Source organism: Melospiza georgiana, chromosome Z, assembly GCF_028018845.1.
Source record: "Melospiza georgiana isolate bMelGeo1 chromosome Z, bMelGeo1.pri, whole genome shotgun sequence".
NCBI classification, from domain to species: Eukaryota; Metazoa; Chordata; class Aves; order Passeriformes; family Passerellidae; genus Melospiza; species Melospiza georgiana.
In genome coordinates, this window is record NC_080465.1 from 33,901,976 (window position 1) to 33,921,586 (window position 19,611).

General features: G+C 36.3%; 1 protein-coding gene across 1 annotated transcript in view; it reads left to right on the forward strand.

Moving 5' to 3' along the window:
• Positions 1-19,611, forward strand: part of BNC2 (basonuclin zinc finger protein 2) — a 226,060-nt gene that overhangs the window by 126,597 nt on the left and 79,852 nt on the right. The window contains exon 3 of the mRNA XM_058044119.1: positions 5,570-5,805. Within this exon, the coding sequence (XP_057900102.1) occupies positions 5,570-5,805 (236 nt within the window). The remainder of the gene's footprint in view (positions 1-5,569; positions 5,806-19,611) is intronic.

Here is a 19,611-nt window from a genome sequence, read left to right on the forward strand (position 1 = left end):
TTTTAAATTCTTTTCTATTTAGTAAAGGCAAAATGTCATGCTTTCATTGTAGCTGTTCAAAAAAAAAAAAAATCAGACTTCTAAAGTGCAAAATTCATCACTGCATATTTGTATTTCTTTTACTTAGCAAAAATGGAATCTGCTCAGAGGCATGGCTTTTAATTTAGTTGACCTTTTTCACTGCATATTGGGAAGAAAGGGGTCTATGGGCAATGAGTAAATTTGCAGAGCTGAGCCTGTAAACTGGACACAGTACAGATGAAAATAAAAAGTCTCTTCTTTGTTTTCTGTCTTTTGATAAATTGAAAAAGAAGTTGTGCCTTATTTTAATGTATCCTTTGTACTTAAATTCATTTGAATTACACAGTCTCAAAATTCCAGTAAAATATAAATAAGGTACATTTCCCCTCCTTACTTTACAACATTAAAAAACACTGTACAAACCAACCAACAACAACAAAAAAAAAAACAACTCTACAAATGGAACATAAAAGTTTGTTCATTGATTTATTGCAAAGATGTCTGAAGCTTTTTTTCTGAACTATTGCATAATAAGAATGCTGAAGGCCTTAATATTAATATTGACATTGAAACAATTCCAAAGTTTTTTTGAAATTTGAGATTATACTGAGCAGAATCTCAGTAAAAAAAATCTGAGGGATTTTTTTTCTGTTTAAGAAGCTAAAAAGTGAATAAGCAAATGGGGAGGTTCAGGCTTGACATTAGGAAACACTTCTTTAATAAGGGGGTGGTCAAGCCACAGACTTCCTAAGGAGGGGGGTCAATGCTCCAAGCCACTCCATGTTCCAGAGTCATTTGGATAATCCCCTCAATATGGTTTAACTGATGATCAGCCCTAGAGTGCTCAGGTAGCTGGATTAGATGGTCATTTTTGGCCTCTTACAGTTAAAATGTTCTCAGTTATTATGGTGCACACTTGATACTTCGGAGTTGGAAAAACTGTTGAAAGGTTCCTAATTCCTGTGCTAATTATCCAGTTAGTGATTTTTCATTGTTAAAGGCAATCTTTAATGTCCTCTACACAATCCTTGCTACTCCCCCCCTTTAAAACAGTTTTAATTTCTGAAGTACTTGAAATTGGGAATTCACCACAGAAATGTTACTTGACTGAGTGTTGTCAGAGTAAAACACAGGGGTATTTTTAGGCCACTCCATGAAAATGTTGATTGCTCAGCAACTATGTAATTTTAAGATTAGTTAGATCTCTTCTTCCTGTATCAGAGAACACCTTTTCACATAAACTGAATTAAAGAATATCAGACTATCAGGGCAGTGCTAACAATTAAATTGCATTGTTAAAAAAAAGGTACCTATCTTAGTTTAAATACATAACTGATCTCAGTCATGGTTTTGGAAAAGATTGTACAGGTTACAACTAAAATGTCTCAAACATGCAGAGGTGAACTTTTGATCCTGCTGGAACTGTACAAAGGGTTAGTAATACCTCATGCTGCACCAGGAAGGGACTTCTTATGTGTGCTTTGTGATATTCAGTCACTGATAACTTCTTAATAAAGACACATCTGTTTGTGTCGTTTTCAGGTAGGATAGAGCACATTCTTTTGTTTAGCATATTTGATCTTGAAACCTTCTTAGTGCTTATGAAACCATAAACTCCTGCAGATATTGTTGAATGTGCTCACCTTTAAAACAGTTCATTGTTTACTAGCCTGTATAAATTAAACAAATGGTTTAGAGCAGAAAGTTATGAGGAATACATTATCCACATGAAATTATGTGGGCAATTCAGGGCATCAGAATACAGCTGTTTATGCAGAGATTTGACAAGAATCAGAAATTTGTCGAAAAGGCTAAAGCTAATACTCCTTTCTTTACAGAAAGCCAACAAGATAGATACTTCCTTACCTCTTACCTGAAAAAGAGTCTATCAACATAAATGGCCTCTTGAATCCACCTAGAACACTGGCATTAGTTCACTAAGGGTATCAGAAGAGAAATGAGAAATACTACAAAAATTCTGTCAACTACATTCGTAGCAATCTTTTAAAGAAACACAAAAATGCTTATAAATTGCAAATTAGAGAGAGAATTTTCATTTTGACAATTTGAAGGGATATCAATAGTTATTTTTCTGAAAGAATTTCAGAATTTTACAGTAATTTCCCATATGAACACAACTCTGTTTCCTTTCATTTAATTTACAACCTTTTTATTTTCATGTACCAGGAGGTTTGTCTTTAGCTTGCAAATGTTCTTATGTACCCATGCAATAATGTATGTTTTGTAGTGTTATAAATTCCACATTTTAATGCATATCCTGACCTGTACTTGAAAAGGAAAAAATTTGCTGCTTGTTTATTATTTAATACATATAATAAGGCCACAAATCAAAATTGGAGATAATATCACTGTCACTTGGAATGTTGTTCCAATATTATGCTAATTAGTATTTGTGTGTGTGTGTGTGCGTGTGTGTGTGTGTTGAGAAGCAGGTGTCTATGGATAATGCTGCTAAAAAATAATTATTGCAGTTTAACGGAATAGTACAGGTTAGATTGCAAAAATTTCTATCAGCTGGTCAAAGAGTATGCTTAGTTATTTCAAAAAGACTTTATTGGTTTTTCCCCTCTTCCATTCCACCTCAACCTTTCCAAAGCTATTATATGGTCACCTTAAATGAAGTCCACAGAGTTTTGTAATCTTATTGTTAGAGAAATTAAAAGCTGTTAGATCTTTCATCCACCTGAGAATCCTTAGATAAAGATGTCTTATAGTCATTCTCACTTGGACCACAGTAGAATAATGATCTTAACATCCTCAGCATGACAAGTCTTCTTTAAATGGAAGAACTTCTTTTCCTCACTGCAGGCATGGTATTTGCTGTTAAGAAGAGAGAAACAAAAACAAATATTTGGATACATTAGAAATACAGTATGATTCAGTCATTAAAAAACATAAAGTGTTCAGAAAATATCCATTCATGTCTTGGTTCTAGTCTAAATTTGCATAAACTTGGAGAAATCAGTTAATATCTTTGGACCCTTTTCTGTAAGACTGAAGTTGAAAAGCTCAGGGTGATCCAGATCTGCTCAATAATTTCAATAGTCTGTTAGAAGGTGTTCTTACAGAGTATCTATTGGAAACTCCAAACTATTTACACCCTTCCTACTGTGAGCAATGCTAGTATTAGAAAAAAAAAATCCTTATTTTATTGGTTCTAAATGGTTGATTAGTCCCTCAGATACACATATATACATATCACCACACATACTGCTCAACCTGCAGAATAAAAATATCAATTTTCTTGGCTTTTCTAGCCAAGAGCTTTCATTACACATCCATTATGGCAGTAGCAAAATAAGCCATCTTAGCATCTTAGAAGAAGATCATACGTAAAATGGGGTGGGAAGAAAGCAGAACAGTATTTAACCTGCTTAAGCTTCAGTCAAATCTCATTCATTAGACCTTGTAAAAAAATTAGTCCTACATCATGAAGCCTACATAGGTGTAGTAGTTTGGAAGAAGAGCTTTTGGAAGAAAAGATTCTGCTCTTCATGTTCTGCAGTGTAAATGTCCTGTGGAGAGACGTAGGACTGAAGTCCCTAGGCTTGCCAATTTCTTATCTTGTTTGAATGTGAAATTAATTTTTAAAACTATTTATTCAAAATTGACTTAGCCAGTAGAATAGGAAAGATCAGACAATTCAGTTGCAAGAAATGAAGTATGAGGAAACTGGAACTCTTTGACAATGTAGTCCTTGGAGTAAACGCGGTGAATGAAGCCAGCAAGTAAATGATAAGGGTCTTTGCGCTCTGGATGTAAGAAGGCAATTTATCAACAGTACATGAGCTCTCTAGTGACCCTAAGACAAGAAGAAACCAAGTACAGGAGAAGTCCCTATGAGATTGTTTTAAATGCTCAGAAATTTTGTTTGGAGAAGAAGAGAAGCTTAGGTGCTGCAACATAGTTCATAAAGTAGAAATAAAATTGAATGTAAACATTGATAGAATGCATGATGTCATATGCAATTCCATCTTTTTTAACTTCACGAGGGGATAAGAATTACCTTCCTCCTGCAAATTTCACTTATCGCTGAATTATTCAAATCACAGTGAATAACATGGAATTCATAAAGCCAGGTGAAAAGAACTATCCAGCTCTAGTAGCAGTGAATTAATGATCAAATTTTTGGTAAATCAGAAGCCTTAGTTTTAACAGGTTTAAGAGACTGGAGTTAAGGGAGTATCTGTTTTATTTTTTTCCTCTAGAGATTAAGTATCAAATCTTTAACAGTCCCATTCAATTTGGCATTGCTTCGGTCTTGGTCATTAGTTAATCATAAATTCCTCTTGAACTATGAGTACTGTAGTTTCTGAGTCTCACCTTCTGGCAGGGAACCCTTCTGCCATAGCAATTAAAATTACGTGTGACCTTTGGAAACTAGGGCTGTTTTGGACTGCATCTGTGAAAAAGGATCCCTTAGTGATGACTGGCATCCATCAGGAGTCCATACCGGGACCAGTACTGTTTAATATCTTCATCAATGGCATAGTGAGGCCATCCGCAAATTTGCAGATGACACAAAGCTGAGTGGTGTAGTTGACACAGCAGGATGCCATACAGAGGGACCTGGACAAGCTTGAGGTAGTGGATCCATATCAACCTCATGAGGTTCAACAAGGTCAAGGTGTTGCATCTGTGTCAGGGCAATCACAAGCCCAAGTACACAATGAGAGATGAACTCCTGGAGAGTAGCACTTCAGGGAAGGACCTGGGAAGCTTCAGTGGGTGAAAAGCTGACCGTGACTCAACAATGTGCTCCTGCAGCCCAGAAAGCCGACCATACCCTGGGCTGCAACAAAAGCAGCATTGCCAGCAGGGTGTGGTAGATGATCCTGCCCCTCTGCTCCCCTCTGGTGAAATGCCACCTGGAGTAGCAGTGCCCTACTACTAGTAGTAGTCTGGGGTTCTGAGCAAAGGAAAGACATACACCTGTTGGATCAAGTCCAGGGAAGACCACCAAGATGATCAAAGGGATGGAGGCCCCGTCCTTTGAGGAAAGGCTGGAAGAGTTGGAATCCTTCAGCCAGGGGAGAAGTTGAAAAAAAAGCTTAGGCAAGGCTCCTTGATGACCTTATTAGGCTTTCAAAAGAAAGGGGGCCTACCAAAAAGCTGGGAAGATACTTTTGGCAAGGGCATGTAGTGGTTGGACAATAGGTAATGGCTTTAAGCTGGAAAGAGGAGAGTAGATTTAGGTTACATATAAAAGAGATTTTTCCAGAAATGTTGAGGCATTAAGGTAGTTGCCCAATGAAGCTGTAGATGCCCCATCCATGAAAATATTCAGGTAGCATGAGGCTTTGAGCAACCTGATCTAGTTGAAGAGGTCCCCATGGCAGAGGAGTGGATTAGCTGATCTTTAAGTGTCCCTTCCAACACAAACTATTCTGTGACTCTATGTTTCTATGAATCATCCAGGTGATATTTCTCTGGAAAATAAGTGTATCTGCCACATGACTCTTTGGAGTCGTTTTCTTGTCTTTTTTTTTCTTTGCTCTTTCCTTATACTTGACCCCTTTTCTTTCAGCCTTGGACAAACTTAGTACTCAGCACCTCTACCACCCAACCCAAGTGGAGATTGTGCAGTCCAATGTTGTGTTTGACATCAGCAGCCTGATGCTCTACGGTACTCAGGCTGTGCCTGTGAGGCTGAAGATACTGCTTGACCGACTCTTCAGTGTACTGAAGCAAGAGGAGGTGTTGCATATTCTACATGGCTTAGGCTGGACACTGCGAGACTACGTTCGAGGCTACATTCTTCAGGTAGGAAATAAAGCAAAGCATGCTTTCAAACCCAGTAAATTGATTTTGTTGTTGTTGATGTATGGATGTAGTGATGGTGCACCCAAGGTGGAAAGTAGAATATGAAGTGAATTTAGTCTGGCATGTTGAAGCCTAATGATGGTGCTGGCAAAATAAAATATTCAATTTTTCCTAAGCTAAAAAAATACAGGTGCCTTCATACCATAGTATTTATTTGTACTTGCTTATGTTTATTGTAGGAAATGCCTTAAATACTGCAAATACTGAGGTTAGCTACCTGCAAGCATGATCTGGCCATCAAAGGCAGCCGGCAAGTTTTCAAGGGCTACTGTTTGACTTGGGAAACTAAGATGCAAGTCAGCAGCTCTGTCATCTTTTCTTTCCGTATTTAGAAAGATACCTAAAAACGTATAGATGAAATTGGGGTTGTGACCATGACTATATTGGAAAGTATCCTTATGTATAAACAGGAAAATCCTTTTAATAAGGCCATTTTTAAAGCATAGCTTTAAATAAAGTATTGTGTGCATTTTAGTTGAAATAGACAATCAGAAGAAAAATATGTTCAACAAAAAGCTGGACGGGCTTGTTTTATGGGTATGGTCATAAATAGACATATAGCTGCTTATCTGAAAAATTTCATAATCTATTAAATTCCATAGTAAATTTTTACATTTTGTAGGACTATTTCTGATTAATAACCTAATACTACATAATTCTGAATTCTCTTAATTGCTGTTGACTTTGTAGGAGCTCTTCATTATCTAGAATGCATCCAGTTACTGAAGTGGACATGCCTAAAGAATTTTGAAAATTTTAGTTGCTGATTTATTTCTTTATTTTGTAGGCAATGATAGCATGCTTAGAACTTTATTGAAAATATGGAATTTATATCTGCTCTGAGAAATCCTGACTCTATTTCTTAATTTGTCTTCCAGTTTCTGTTCTTTGTGTGTAATAAGTAAATTAGCTGTATGTGGATTCCATGGAAAACTTCACCTTCTGTGCTTGTAAATATTTTCTTAAATGCCCTATATTTTGGATTTTTGCAGAAAAATATAATGAATTTTAAAACAGCCCTAGAGAAAGAGAACTAAAAAAGTTTACACTTTAATAGTGAAATTGTTTTATTCTTGTTAGGGCATATATGGAGCTCTTTAATTGTTTCAGGGTTCTCTCAGGCATCTGTTTTGTAAAAGCTAAGTGTTACACCTATTGAAATAGAACAGAATCCTTTTTTTCCATTACCAATCTAAAATTAACATATAAGGATATATCCATCATATTTGTACAGCAGATATCTATGATGTTTGTATGATATAAATGTATGATATTATGTAGTTATACATTTTACATATGATATATAATTAAGATGGATACATGAGGGATATCTACAGAGATATGTACTGTTATAATGTGCATATTGCATCGTATTTTAGATTCCTGGATTCTGAATGCTACTGATCTGGAGAGCTGAAGAAATTTGATTTGTAAAGGAATTAATGTAAAAAAATATATAGTTTTTAAAATATAATATTAGAAACCTGGTTACTAAATGTGATTAATAATTAGGGTTAATATATTCCAAGCATGGAATGTAATTCTTTGTTTCTTACAGACAAGAAGACAGACTGAAATCAGTAGCTTTCTTGTTTTAAAGGCCGTTGAATCATGCTCATATTGATTTTTTTTAACTATCTTTTGGAATAACTCAATATATGCAAGAATGGCTTGTGATATAATTACATAGATGTTTATACAGTCTGAGACTGTGACCTATGAATCTGAAAGGTGTAAAGGCCTGTAATACCCCATTAGGTCACAGTTCAGTTTATCCAGCTAAAAGTCAGTCACACTGTAGCCCCCAAGGCATGAATTTTGCCATTACTATATTCAACAACAGTATATTGAATATTACGCCATTTAAATGAGAACAATTACCAGTGAAAGTTAAAGGCAGCTGTTACAGACTTGCCACATATTGACTTCATTAGCACTCGACTGTGGATTTTCCTAATGAGTGAATGAAGACCTATGATAGGTGTGTAGTCGAGCATCCCTGTTAATTTAGCTGTCTAATTTCAAAAAATCACACACTGCTCAAGGTTAGAAGGGAGGTCATCTTGTCCAAACCTTCTGTCCAAGCAGAGCCACCTAGAACTGTTTGTCCAGGACCTTGTCCAGATGGATTTTGAATGTCTCCACAGGATCTCTAGGCAAAAAGTGTTTTGTTGTTTCCATTAAAGCTAGAAAACTCAGTATACGGCAGAAAAGGAAAATTCTTAGTAAAACATACATGCAGAGAAATGTTGGAAAAATGAATTAAATCAATGATAATAAAAATGTCTTCTTTAAAAATAGCTCTATTGAAAGTATCTGTTATAAAGGAGAAAGAGCTGTGCAGGGAAATTTGAAAGGAAATGTGTAGTAACACAAGCACAGTAAAAGTGCATACAGGTAATGTCTTCTTTGGGCAAAAGACATTGTTCCATGAAGCTTATCATTATAGACTGAAACTTTTCAGACTTGTTTGAGGCTTTCAGACTCAGCTTTTGCATACAGAAAACTGAATAAAATGTTGTAAGCATCATACAGGAGTTTCAAAAACATCAAGTACCAAAACAAATTATCCAGAGTATCACAAACTATGGGACTGTTGATAGGCTATCATGCAGTGAACTGAGGAACATTTGACTCTCAGTCAGGAATTACAGTTCTTTTTACCTTTTCTGTCCAAACCCACCTAAGTTATCACCTAATTGCAGTCAATTCTAGTAAATTTACCATACATTCATACATTCTCATTGTACACCAAATGCAGAAATATATATCTGTAGGAAAAGGTTTACTATGGTAGTGTAGTTAGAGAAGCGCAATCTAGTAAAAATATTATTTTTCACTTGTAACTTTACAGAATCACGGCTTTCCTGTTTTTTTCCTCAGGGGAAGAAAAACAGTAAGCTTAGTAGCAAGGACTGAGAGAAGTAATAGATTAGAAAAAGGTAATGGTTGTAACAGATTCCAGAATACTTTGTCCAGGTTTGAGTTCCAGTGTTTATTGACCACCATGCAAGAGATTTGTTAAACTGGCACAAAACTTGAGTTTTATGCTTTGAGATGGTCTAAGACATCCACTTGTGCTGAATGTGCCCTCAGTAGGATGAAAGTGTTAAAATATTTTAACATTTTCTCTAAATGGAGGCGTTTTGAGGAGTAGGGTAGATGTGTCCACTCAAAGTCAATTACTGTTGTCTGATGGTTTCCACAACCAACCAACCATGCAACCAACCAACGAAAAAAACCTTGATAACCAACAAAATGAGCAACCACCCTGCAAACCTCACAACTTTTTCCTTGTAACTTTAGAGAAAAAGCTCATGGTTTGCTCCACTGGAGAAACAAGAGAAAAACAGTTGTTTATTAATGCTGCACAGTGGATGGGATTATTTTTAATACCTTCATTTTGACTAATAATGTCTCCAAATAGCAAATTAAAAAACAATGGGCAGAGAAAAAAACAGTATTTATGCCTTCATTCAGTGGATGCATTAATAGAGCACAGGAAGTCAAGGAACCCTGAAGCCACAGAGGTAATTTGATAATGCCTTCCACGTTTGGACACAGTCACAATATTGCCAGTAATGGCTGAAAGGCATTAAGACCTGGCAAGATTCTCTGGCCTCCATGCAATAAATTGAGTTTCTAGTGAATAGATGCCTATCAATGAAGTGTTAGTGACAATTTGGTCACCAATCTCATCTGACCATCACAGGATTAATGTCTTGGCAGAGGAGCTGTTCTCTCATCTTTAGAACTGATCCTCAGAAAAACTTTATGGCATAAAGGAACATTCTGGATTGTGTTTGCTCCATAGGAATTCAGAGTGCCTCAGATTTTAGAGTTGCTTTTTTCTACCTCAAGGAACTAATTTACTGTATTTGGTATTGACCCGTATGCAGTCGATAGTGAGCCTGTAAGTTTCCTCTTTTGGGAACACCTAACTTCCCATGTCTTTTACATGACAAAAAATTTTGTCAAAAACAGTGGGTGTTTTGGGTCAGATACTGCACATGATACTCAAAGAGATGTATATGGCTAGTCTGTCTATTGATTTGAATGATGTTACATCTTCTGTAAAGAGCAGCTCAACTGTGAGTCTCCGTCCCTGGTTTAATTTCAGCTAAGCTGCGAGAAGAGGTAACTTTGCCAGCTGTTGTGTGATCCACCAGAGATCACAGGGCTGGGGAGAATGCTCTGCCCCATCCATGTGCTAGTGTAGCTACATGTGTAATTGCTCTCTAGCCAGGTTCTCTTTAAACAAACCAGGTTAGAAAAATCCTCCTTCTAAACATGTGTAAGTTAAGGCTCATTATTCCAAGAGGAGAGGGCTAGAGAGCAATTGTGCCACTAGCAGTGAGCAGCTGGGGCACTCAGCTTTTACACTGGTCCAGCTGCAGAAGACAGGACATGTGATTACAACTTAGAGGCCATAAACTGACTCAGTGCAAATAATTATTTGTTTGAGTAACAGCTCAACACTTTTTTAACTGTTTTGTGGTCAAATAATTGTACTCTCTTAGTGAAAAAGATGAAAATACATATTTTCTTTACAATACAAAGAAGGAAGCAGAGACGCAGAATAGAACATTGGCAAAATTAGCAAAAATGGTCTAGGAGTCCCATTCTTATCATCATGTCCTTGAAAAAAGTAGATTAGTCAGTAGCTCATAGGCAATGTTTTAGCTGCCAGACTCTCTGGTGCCACCCACAGCTATGAGAAATTTTTAAAAATAAAAAACACAGAACAAAGTCAAAACTAAAGCCAGCTGGAAGACTGTGGATATTTTATAGATCCAAAAGGAGACTCACTCACAAAAGTTCATTTACTGGACATTGCATGGGGAATCACTAATGCTAAATGAAGATCTTATCTGTAGCAAAATCAATTCTGAAAAACGGCGAAATTCAAATTTATTAGTTTGCTTTAGGAAAATTAGTCTAGTCTTTTATTGTTGTGCTTGTTCTGTAGTCCTAAAGCAACTGTACATCAAGAAGTCAGCTAAGAAGGCATGGTCTCAGAAGGTATAAAGGTTCCGGGCAGAGAGTGGGGAGGTGCAGGCAGTTTAAGATATCTTTTCAAAAAACCAAAATCCCATTAAGTAAAACAAACTCATTGAAATTATTAAATAAATAGCAGTGTTTAAGTAATTCAGTTCTGAGATTTTAAAGTAAAAATTAGCTAAATGCATATTCAAACTACCTACTCACATATATTGATATATATATATGTATCAGCATATATATATACACCAGCATATATATAACTAATATTGTCAGTTATATTTGACAGTTTCTCAAATTTTTGTAAAACATTTTTTCTCTTGGTAGTATAGGTAATTTGATTTCTGTACTAGTTTACCACCACTTGTTCATGCATACTGTTTTTACATCCAGATTAAATGAAGATATTTGGGTAGAGAACAAAGATGGAAACTTCAGCATCTTCAATGCTATCATTCCTAATTTCTTTTCTTTCTCAAAGTAATCCCTTAGCACTTCACCTTTTAAATATTAACCATTTGCACAGACAGAAATTGCTTTACTGTTCTTAAACTTAAATATTGCCCACCATTGGCTTGTCTGTGGAGGATTTCAGAAAAGGATGGGTTCTGTTGCTCTCTAACCTCTTTTAGAGACTTTATGGAGTCTTAGTTCTTCTGTCTGAAATAATTTAAGATCTTTGAACTTTTGCTGTAGAACCCAATCGCAAGGACTATTTCATTTAACAACTTGTCAAACAGCCTCCAGTGCTTAAACATAAAGAACATTAGAAGGAAAACAAATAAGAAGAAGCTCTAATATGAGCTTTTGCAATGTAGACATGGAGTGTCAGGCTGCTGCAGTGATGATATCATACTTTCAGTTCAATGTAGTCTGCTATCTATAATCATGAGTCATGAAAATTTTTTTCAGGTTTTTTTCCCCAAGTACTGTCAAGTTATTTTACTGTTTTTGTCTCTCACAACAAAAACACCATTAAAAGGTTGGTATGCTATATTATTTGTTAAAGAAAATTAAGAGAAATAGGCAACTAAATTACAAAAAAAAAAAAAAAAAAAAAAAAAAAAAGTTGACTGTTGTAACACCGCAAATATTAATTGACAGTTACACATATGAATAATAAAAAAAGAAAATTTATTTGTAAAGGTTTTGTATCTATTTTATTGGCATTGCTTCCTCATTGGTCTATTTGCCAATACCTTACTTAATACTTTACACTCTTTTAGCTGTGGCCACTGGAGGATTTCCATGTGTTTTAAAGAAGTAGTCACTTTTTCTTTCCATGCCTCTATGAGTAGTATGCCTTTTTTTATTAAAAAACCCCATACTTGTAAAAGTGATGCAGATAAAGATTAAGAAGTTTATCTGTTAAAGATTTTAATGATGCCAAAGTACAATCTACGATACATACAAAATTGTCTTACCCTTAATAACTGCCACCCACATTTAATTACTTGATAATGAAGAGAGCTGCCTTTTTATGGATTAATATGGGGTTTTTTCATTTTTGTTAGATACAATTCTGTCTTGTGTTTTCTTTTCTTTCTTGTAGATATTGTTAGCATTCATGTGTGTTCTTTAGTTCTGATGTTTTTCAACCAGGGCCTCAGAGCAACCAAGACTCAAAGCTGGGTAACATTTATCCAGACATCTAGTCCTGCAGTACACACGGGATTTAAAAGTGTCTCTTTTGTAGATGCTCTGCCTGTTTCTTTTTCTTTGAGCCTCTCTCTTCCTTTGTTCCTCTTTTTCCACTTCAACTTCCTTATCTTTTCTTTTGCCATTGCCTCCCATTTCCCTCCCTTTTTTAGTTCTTCCCATCTTGAGCCTCACCGTAGTTTCACTTCCTCTTGTTCTCTGATTTTGCCTCTTTAGCACAAGAAGATGAAAAGGATCTGTTAGATGTCCATCTCCTGAGTGTTCTATTCCTCCCATGGCATCACTGTATGCTAATATTTGACACTCTGGAAGAGTTTCTCTTCTCCCCTGTGTGTCAGTTCAGTATGATTCCCCTACACTTCTGTGGAGAGAGATTCTCTTCCATGCCCCTTCCTCTTCAGTATTCTTCTTAGCTGCTCTAATCTAGGTGTGACTATTCTATCTTTACCCTAAACAGAAGGTGGAAAAAGCTCAGATAAACCTTAAAAGACTAAAAAGAGAGATAGGAAGCACTGTTGTGTGTTTGAGCAAAGCAATGCCACTTCTTCTGCAGTGTGGAGTACTTTCAGATTTTTTCTGAATCTGCAGTATCTTGCCTAACACCTCTCTGATGCTTTTGGTGCTGTACCTCTAATAGTAATACTACTGATCACACTAGTACCACATCAGGATATTTATCGTGGTTCACACTTTAACTAAGCAACAACAAAAATAAAGTCCAGTTTGATGGCTGGATCACTTCTGAATGCCAGCAGAACAAGTTACATGACAACAGATGTCTCAGTACATGCAAAGATCATTGGGTTTTCCAGAATATGTGCAGCTGGAGAGCTGTGCTATTGCTGCTCTGTGTCTTGCATCTTGCAAGGGTAATGAAGCAGAGGGCTGTATAACCCCTGGTAATCAACAGCAGTATGCATCATGCTAGTTCCTAATGACTACTCTGCAATAGTTAGCCTTTATAGCCATAGCGCTTCACATTGCTCAGAAATGTAAAGGTGGCCGTTTAATGGAAAACATTTATGGCTGTCAGTCAAAAAAAAAAAAAGGGGGGGGGGAGAAAGAAAGAGAGGGACTTCTGTGTAGGTGTGTTTGTTCTATCTGGAATGTGTACTGACTAGGGTGATCCTACTAGCTGTGATCCTGCTGATGTACTTTTTGCACAGCTAATAGACTGCAGAGCATGGAAATGTCTGTTACTGAAGGTCTGTCAGGCATGTGCCAGGACCATGTGTGCTTGCTTTTTAAAATGGAGCTGAAAATCTCTTCACCTGCCAAGGCCTGAGTTCATGATCCTGTGTCTCTCTTGTGATAGTTGATGAAATCACAAACACCCAAAGCAGAGTGAAGAATGAAGGAGGGGGAGGAATAGTTCATTCCCTAGGCTGTTTTAGGTGTGAGTGATGCCATCAAGCATTTCAGAAGAAACAGAGCCCTGAACTTGGGTCTTGGCAGGTAAGCCAAGGAGGAAACTATTTCCAGCTTTCTTGCTTCAGAATGTGGTTGAATTTCTATTAACCATTTACAATCACATTTTCCTTCAAATATGTATGAGTGTCTGTATGTGTGTGTGTGTTTGTGCATATATATGTATATTTGTGCATATATACATGTACTTTCACAATCTATAAATTGTATTTATATTTTTAATTGATTGTGATTGTGTGTGTCTTTGACAAAAATCTCTGGGTTTGAGATTGATTCTCTGTGGATGAAGGGAGGGGAGAGAAGGGCTTTCTGGGTAGCCTGGAAAATCACTTTTCTTACTCACAATGCCATGTTGAAGCCTCTACCAGAACATATCCTGCACTATGTCAAACAAATATCACCACTGAGTTGAGGACAGGATCTTGGGGTTACTGTTCACCTCAGTTTTCTTGTAGGAAATGCAGTGACCTGTTACAAAATAAAGAAACCCACTCCCCTCCTGCCTGTGGAGGGGAGTGGGTTGTGCCAAGAATCTGAGGAATTAACATAATTCTTCTCACAAAAAGCAGCTCAGAGATTAGAACTTCTGCTTTTTATAGGCTACTTGCTTTGCAGAGAACCTTGGGCTGAATTCAAATCATGGTCCTGGAGGTGATAAGGTTGTGATATTAACCACTGAGCTACACATCAATGGAGATTAACTCAATCAGAGAGTATGGAGTCCAGACCATGACACTTAAATGGATCTAATATTTTTCCAGTTTAGAAACCTCTTGCTTTGAGTTTAGATGTGGTTTTGATTGTCTGTGTGTCAGCCCTGACTTCAGGCACTTAGGAAATTTAGGTCCACAGACATTTAGGAATCAAGAAGGGCCACAGAGAATCAAACTTGTCATCTGTCCAGCATCAGTTGATTTACTGTTTTTCTTGAAGTCCAAGGGATCTCAAGGGGACTTTTTTCCCTTGCAGCACTGATCTTTCAATGAGGTGCTAGTGCCTGTCCTGAGCAATAACAAGGAATAACAGTGAAGTGTGAGTGACTCTTATTAGGAGGGGTAAATGTCATGAACACTTACTGTTGCCTTCTAGGCAGTAAGAGGACAGCATTGAATGTAGACAGACAACCCCCTTTTACTTATCAAGGTACATTTTGATTCTAATGAAGATGAACTCCCATATTTTAATTAAGAAATTCACTTTTCTTTCCTATGCGGAAAAATCTTCTCTGATTCGCCTGTCATTTTGCACCATGTTCTAGAATTTTGAATACTTAGCTTGAATCCAAGAAGTGTGTATTATTCTACTGGCTCTGATATATTAACTTGCTGCCCAAGTCCTTTGTGCTTCAGTTTGATTTTTTTCTCCTCCCCCACAGCTTTAACAAAATGTTCTAATCATCCCAATTTATACTTGGATGTTGTTAATTAATGTTTATGAAGTGCTTTGAGATCCTCTAATGAAATGGAATGTGTAATTATGATTATTCTTTAGTAAAATTCTAAAACATCACCATCACTGGAACAGTAATTTCAGGAAATTTTTTTAATTTTTTTATCAAATAGAAGAGAAAGATTCCATGTCATTAGTTAATTTTTATCTTTTATAGTAGGGCAAGATATGTCTTTTTCTATCCAGTCTTAGTGGCTTCTTCATGATGAATCTTGCCAGAATTGCACCCTGAAGTCTTGCATTCCATCTACTGGAAAGGGCGTGGAAAAAGGGTGTGGAAACCTCTGTTACTGAGTGGCAGTTGTCTGCACAAAAGGAAGTAATTTGTAGCACAAGTAGATTTTTGAAACTGCTGGGCCAGTATATGTCAGCTTGCTGGGTTTGTTTGTATCTCTGTATCTTGAGTAGTGATGTAGATATGGTCGTAGAATTAACATAATTACACTTTTATCCATGCATTCTGGATTTTGAATGTCCGTAAGTTGTGTCCAAGTTGACATACGGTGCTGAAAACAGGAATAGAAGAAATAAGGCCACTCGTGGTTGCTTTTAATGTAGCTTATGTTGCACCAGTCTTTCCATTAAAAGCTCTCAGACTGTTTAGAAGTAGATAGGGCAATGCCTGGGAAAACTTGCTCTGTTCATGCTGAGTATGTAATAAATGCTTTTGTCCAACCCATCTCTTTTAGAAAGGATTTCATAAAATAAAACTAAATTTGGAGTGAGAGAATTTAACTAGTACTAATTTGGTTGCTTTCCATGTGGGAACTGGTTTCCTATTGATAGGAGCATTTCAAACTGTACCACAGCATGCAAAACAGAGCTCTTCTCTCTCATTTGTAGGTTCAAAGGGTTGTGAGGTAATGCATATAAGACCCATGACATTAATTTTCTCCCACAGCTGGAGGCATAGATATGTTTCTTGGTACAAAAAGAGTGAGAAATTAATAAGGTCTGTAGAAGATTGCTCATGGTATTGTATTTGTTGTGAGGCTGCAGAGAACCTGGATGTTAGAGAATGCAAGAAGCTCTTCTGGGACAGCTGACCAGCAGACATGGGGCTGTCCAGAGATAGAACAGCAGCCCATTATGCCGTTTATGCAATCTCAGACCTAGTCATTTCCAGTCTTCATTTGGGGGCTGAGGCACGAGAAGCATGTGTTCCCCCAGCCACGTATGGCTAGGAAATTGATTGTACAGGATGAGCCAAAGCTTTTTAGTTTCTTTGGTTTGTTGTTTTTTTGGTGAATATTAACCTGCAGGATGAAATAGTTCAATGAAAATATAATACCTTAGCATAGAACTGATTATTGTATCAATAATAAGTGATAATAATAATGAGATTTGTTGGGAGTGCAAGAGAAGTACCAGTGCATTGGAAAATTTTATAGGCTTTGAAGCACATTTGAAGAATTTTAATGTCAATCCAGTTTGAGGTGCTTAAGTCCCTCAACCAGACAATTCAAAATTAAATTATAGATATGCTCACATGCCTGAATAATAACTTCAGAAAAACAGTAAGAATTTCCAGTACTAGTTACATCAGTCTTTAGGTGTGTGTCTGTGAGGCTTTTCCCCACCACCAGTCTGCTTTATGCTGTAGCAACAAAGGTACCCATTTTTAGTTCATACAAGATAATTGCATTAGAATTTCAGCAGCTACTGCGCTGTAGAAAGTTGTTTCTTTTTCTTTCTTTCTTTCTTTCTTTCTTTCTTTCTTTCTTTCTTTCTTTCTTTCTTTCTTTCTTTCTTTCTTTCTTTCTCTTTCTCTTCTTTCTTTCTTTCTTTCTTTCTTTCTTTCTTTCTTTCTTTCTTTCTTTCTTTCTTTCTTTCTTTCTTTCTTTCTTTCTTTCTTTCTTTCTTTCTTTCTTTCTTTCTTTCTTTCTTTTCTTTTCTTTTCTTTTCTTTTCTTTTCTTTTCTTTTCTTTTCTTTTCTTTTCTTTTCTTTTCTTTTCTTTTCTTTTCTTTTCTTTTCTTTTCTTTTCTTTTCTTTTCTTTTCTTTTCTTTTCTTTTCTTTTCTTTTCTTTTCTTTTCTTTTCTTTTCTTTTCTTTTCTTTTCTTTTCTTTTCTTTTCTTTCTGTCTTTCCTGCCATAAGCTGGGATTCTCCGGGGTGAGTGCAAAAACGATGTTGAGCACAAGGTCCTTTCCCACCCTGCCACCCCCTCCCCAGTGTCTGTTGGTCAGCTATGGATAGCTGCTGCATCCCCAATTCATTTCCCTCTAGCTGGGTGGCTCCAGGCCACCCTAGAGCACAACTCTTTGACTCTGGCTGCACAGTGAACCAAGACTGTGACCAGCCTGCTAACCTGATTACGTAGTACATACAAGTTAAGGTATGAGTTTCTGTTCCCTTTGAAACATGTGGACATCATTTACCAAATACCTTCTGTGGAAAAGGGGACTTGCTTGCAAGTACTTGTTAATACATGATGAACTGGGGTAGCATGAGGAGTACAGCACATCTAGAATCAAATACAGGGAAGGGAAAAGTCCTTGAATCTTACATTTCCAACAAACTTTGGCATGTTTAGAAACCAGCTCTCCTTCCTAGTATCCTAGCTTTTTATTTCTGTTGGCAGCTTGTCCTTTGTGTCACACAAAATCTTAAAATGAATGCATAAAAAACCAAATAGTACTGCATTATGTTGGGAGGAGAAAAAGGAGACCTTTGGTGGACGGACCAAGTGTGTGGAGGTGAAAAAAATACAGTGTTCTGTATAATCCTTAGAGCATTAATTTTGACCCAATAACATGGTAAATAATGTAGACTGAAAAAAAACCCCATACTTTATGGTTTGCACCATAAGCATTGCAGTAATCCTTGTGACTTTGTTAGTTTGTTTGGTTTTGGGTTTTTTTTGCTGAAAGGTAGAAAACAAAATCTTGAAGTTATTCTTTTTGCATTTACAGTTTTTAAAAATAAGTTTATTTTCCTTTTTGGTGCATAATAGCAACAGGCACTGATATCTTCATGCAAACTTGGGTATCAAAACACAGGCTTCTAAATTCAGAGGCCTACCCCTAAAGAGAAATCAAAGAAATTGATATTTCAATTTCTATCTATGAATACAAGAAAGAAAATTCTCATTCAGAGGCAAACTACTTGTAACAAATGGAAAAAAACTTGTGCAGTAAGACACTGTTTAATTGAAATGTAGGGATCAAAACTAAGCTCACCTTGCTCACTGTAAATTCCATGCTTTTTGACAGTAAAGCTTTGGGAATTAACTTTTCAAATTTCACTCTCTGAAATTTGACTTGGGTTTCCTATGCCTTTAGACTAGGTTCTCTAGCATGTGACTTTTAAATATTAAAAAAAATTAAAAGTAGGATGGAAAAGAAACAAAGATTTAATCAAAATCTAGGGAAATAAATGTAGTATTTTCAGAATTATACTAATGGAAAATTCAACTAATGTTCAGTTCCCGAATCTCTTACTAAACCTTTAAAAATGATGTCGTGTTTCTTTTATGCTCAAAAGTTGTGTGAAAAGCAGTTTCCACAAAGCATAGTATTTAATAAAAATAATGATCAATTGTAAAGATAAAATGTAACTATCTCACTTGCTTTGATAATATATTTAAGTATTGATTCACAGTGTGAGAAGTTCAGACACTGAGGAATCATAGCAGCTTTCCATAAGAACCAGAATGAAACAGAGAAGGAGAGATATTTAAATATTATGAATATCAGGAAGAAAGTAATGAGTAAGTTTTACTAACGTCACATCCACCCCCAATACACACATGTAGAGGACTATTTGCCTTTTAGTGATGTTCATTTTGGAATGCTAAAACTGAAAGATTTGGACTAAATCCTGAAAACAGTTACAATGCTGAATCAGTTTCTGCCTTTATATTTTAAAGCCTTAGAAGCTTCTTGAAGTGTGAACCTTTTCTGGCTCACATATCTCCCTCCTCTAGAGCATACAAGAGCACAGTGTCCCTGTGGTATAGAAATGAGAAGAGGCAGTAACCATAGATAAAAACAGTTTTCTCCCTCTACCTTGGAGGAACCCAGGTGTCACTGACTAGCCTTCTTTTTTTCTTACTTTTCTTATTTTAGAGTCTGTGTGAGATGCTATTTCAAGAAAAAATGATTTTTAAAGTTTTAAGCTTAAAACTTTAGATTGGTAATGCTTTTCCTAATTTTCCCCCTTTTTTTTCTTTTTTTTTTTTTTCTTTTTTTTTTAAGATAGTCATTTGGC